The 3,632-nt window shown below is 36.4% G+C and overlaps 1 protein-coding gene across 1 annotated transcript; it reads left to right on the forward strand.

Moving 5' to 3' along the window:
* The first annotated feature begins 1,617 nt into the window (after nt 1-1,617).
* Nucleotides 1,618-3,259, forward strand: LOC114322309 (zeatin O-glucosyltransferase-like). The gene has a single exon (XM_028269583.2). It carries the CDS (start codon nt 1,712-1,714, stop codon nt 3,110-3,112), a length of 1,401 nt encoding a protein of 466 aa, XP_028125384.2. The 5' UTR covers nt 1,618-1,711; the 3' UTR covers nt 3,113-3,259.
* The last annotated feature ends 373 nt before the right edge of the window (nt 3,260-3,632 follow it).

Here is a 3,632-nt window from a genome sequence, read left to right on the forward strand (position 1 = left end):
TGTGGCATGGCAATCTAAATTACAAAAATGTGTTGCTCTCTCAACTACCGAAGCTGAATTTATTGCTATTACAGAAGCTTGCAAAGAAGAGTTATAGTTGAAGAAATTTTTGCAAGAGTTGGGTTTGAAGCAAGAAAAGTATGTGCTTTATTGTGATAGTCAAAGTACTATTCACTTGAGTAAAAATTCTACTTTTCATTCGAGATCGAAACACATTGATGTGAGATACCATTGGATTCGTGATGTGTTAGATTCGAAATTATTATAACTCGAAAAGGTTCACATAGATGATAATATTTCAGATATGTTGACAAAGACTTTGTCGAGGGACAAACATTTAAAGTGTCGAACTTTGGCGAGTATGGTTGATCTCTCCACCTAAGTCGGTGGGGGGAGAATTGTTGGGTATACCTCCTTATTAGAGTGTGGGACCCAATTGGTTTGTTTAAGAATTTTAATTTGGCTTGGTTTAGGTATAATATATTTTTATATATTATATTTGAAGAGACCCAATCCAATTTGAAAACAATTAAGGTTTAATTACAAAATCCTAGATTCACAATATATATATTGTTTATGTTTTTTGCCCTGTTGGTAGAGAGAGAGAAAAAAAAAAGGGACGGCGACAAATTTGTTCCACTTTTTTCAAAAAGTGTTGCGCGGCTGGTTTTGTGGTTTCAGTGATGGTGCTGTGTGATAATTCCAACTTGGTGTTTGGTCAATGATTCTATTGGCTTGTTACTTTGACATAGATGAAATTTATTAATAACGGCGTGATTGGAAGTTGATTTGATTCGTTATTTTAAATCTTCTTCAACTCTGATTCTGAAAATTTCGGTTCGTCTATTTGGTGAGGTCTTTCCTTTTTGTTTATTTGTGATTATTTAGAATTCACCTAAGGGTGGTTTTGTGAGACCATTAGTGTCTTGTTTGTAATCGTCTGAAACTTATTTCGATCCCATGAACGTACCTCACATTGAGGGAACACGTAAAAATTATTGTGTTGCCTTTGATTTAATTTTTCCACATTAATTTTTTATTCTCATTGATTGATTTACTTGTGAGAAATCACATTGATTTTTCTTAACATAATTAACAAAATTTTAAAGTCTTTTTTTAATCAATTTTCCGAGACCAAACCGACGCTGGTGCCGTAAGCTGGCCTGTACTGAGAAAACCCCCTCTCTTCATTGATAATTCTGGGTTGTTATAAGAAATTAGTTAAAAATTGACTTTTTAATTTTCTTTAAAAAAACATATAAAAAATAAAAAGGATAATGTGACCCAAAATAAATTAAAAATGTATATTGAAATATGAACAACATTTACATACATATATACATATATGCATATAAAACCTAAAAAAAAAAAAAAAAAAACAAATAATCATAGCTAGCCAATCTTGAACTGAGTTTGGCTGTCCCAATTCTTTGATTTTGCTTTAAAAATAATAATAAAAAGTCCAACATTTCTTCATTGATTATTCTAAATTCTGATATTATCACTCTACTTGGCGCGATTTTTCTTCATATTTTACAATAATAATATAATTTTGTCCTATGCTGAAAGAAAGAAAGAAAGAAATCAAACATTTTTATAAGAAGAAATGTACAAACTTTGACGGTTCATAGCACGAAATTCCTATATAAAGAACCAACTCATTTCGAAGAGATAGGAGAGAAACTCAATTTTAGAAAATATATAGTCATCCATGGGTGTTCATAACCAACATCCAAGCCATGCCTACAAACAAGCTGAAGTGGTTGTCATCATGGTGCCTTTTCCATGCTATAGCCACCTCAACCAGGTCCTCCAGCTCTCCTGCCTAATCTCTTCCTACAACGTACCGGTTCACTACGCTTGCTCTGCCACCCACGTGCACCAGGCTAAACTCCGCTTCAATGCCAAAAACCGCCTTTCCTATGCCCAAATCCATTTCCATGAGCTCCCTACCCCTCCTTTCCTCTCTCCTCCACCCGACCCCAATTCTAAATTTCCATCACATCTTCTCCCATCTATTGAAGCCTCTTTGCAACTACGTGACCCCATAACTGAATTCTTGCACAAAATCTCCCCCATGGCTAGAAGGGTTATTGTTGTCCACGACGACCTAATGGCTTATGTGGTTCAGGACACCGCAACCATACCAAATACTGAAACCTATAGTTTTAACCCAACTTGCACCTTCTCTTCATTCTTCGACTTATGGCAAATGATGGGAAAGCCTTTCCAGTTAGAAGAACCACAAGAGTTACCATCTCTTGAAGGATGTTACAATTCCGAGTTCCTAAATTTCATTACCCTCCAAATTGATTTTCTGAAATCTACATCTGGAACAATCATCAACTCGTGCAGATCAATTGAAGGTACTTACATTGATTTAGAGGTACAGCTTCACAAAAACAAACAGATCTGGGCAGTTGGGCCATTTAACACCGGAGCAGTAGATGATGGCAAAAACTCAAATAACCAACACAAATGTTTGGAATGGCTTGACAAACAAGACTTAAAATCTGTGTTATATGTTTCGTTTGGAACGACAACTTCATTGACAAATCAACAGATCAAAGAGCTCGCCATTGGGTTGGAACAAAGCGGACAAAAATTCATTTGGGTGCTGCGAGATGCCGATAAAGGGGACATTTTCACAGGTGATGTTAAGAGAGCTGAAGTATTGCCAGAAGGTTATGAAGAGAGACTGAAAGGAGTTGGACTGGTGGTTAGAGATTGGGCACCACAACTTGAAATTTTGGCGCACCAATCTACAGGCGGGTTCATGAGTCACTGTGGATGGAATTCATGCCTGGAGAGCATCACCATGGGAGTGCCGATAGTAGCTTGGCCGATGCACTCGGATCAACCAAAGAATGCATTTCTCGTGACAGACATATTGAAGGTTGGTGTGGTTGTTAAACAATGGGCAGATCTTCAGGAGGGGGTAGTGGCTTCATCAACTATTGCAGAAGCTGTCAAGAAGCTAATGGCATCCAGAGAAGGGGAGGAGATGAGGAAGAGGACGGAGGAATTGGGAGGTGCCACCCGGAAGGCGGTAGAGGAAGGTGGTGTTTCTCGAATGGAATTGGATTCGTTCATTGCTCACATAACTCGGTAGATTCGTTTATTGACTCAGGATGAATTGGCTTTCCTTGCATTGGATTGTAGTCCAGACCTCTGAAATCACAACAAAATCATTTTAGTAATAAATGATAGAAATCATTTAGTAATATATGATCAATAAAAATCATTTTATTGGATTGTATGTGTTTTATTGTGATAGTCAAGTGCAATAATTCTCATTCTTGTGCTCCTTTGTCTGTGTGCAATGGGAATAAGGCTAATTAACCATAAAAAGGTATTTATTAGACTATAAAAATGAGAAATTAACTAGTGATCGGACTCACCACCTCACCCAAGCACAATCACTTATTCGAATATATTGGTGTAAGCTATTGTCGGAGTCCACTCGATCCATGTACGGAATATTTTTACGCCATCTAATCAAACAAATCAACATTGCCAACATAGAATAACTTCATTGAATTTATGAAATGATGAGAATAATCAAACATATCAATACAAAATAATAAATGACCAGAATAATCAAACGTATCAATACAAAATAATTTTACAAA

The sequence above is a fragment of the Camellia sinensis genome, chromosome 10 (assembly GCF_055761805.1).
Source record: "Camellia sinensis isolate YWXY chromosome 10, ASM5576180v1, whole genome shotgun sequence".
NCBI classification, from domain to species: Eukaryota; Viridiplantae; Streptophyta; class Magnoliopsida; order Ericales; family Theaceae; genus Camellia; species Camellia sinensis.

Bases quoted from the DNA above. Each gene is read 5' to 3' on its own strand.
- LOC114322309 (XM_028269583.2), top strand. From the start codon at position 1,712: ATGGGTGTTCATAACCAACATCCAAGCCATGCCTACAAACAAGCTGAA.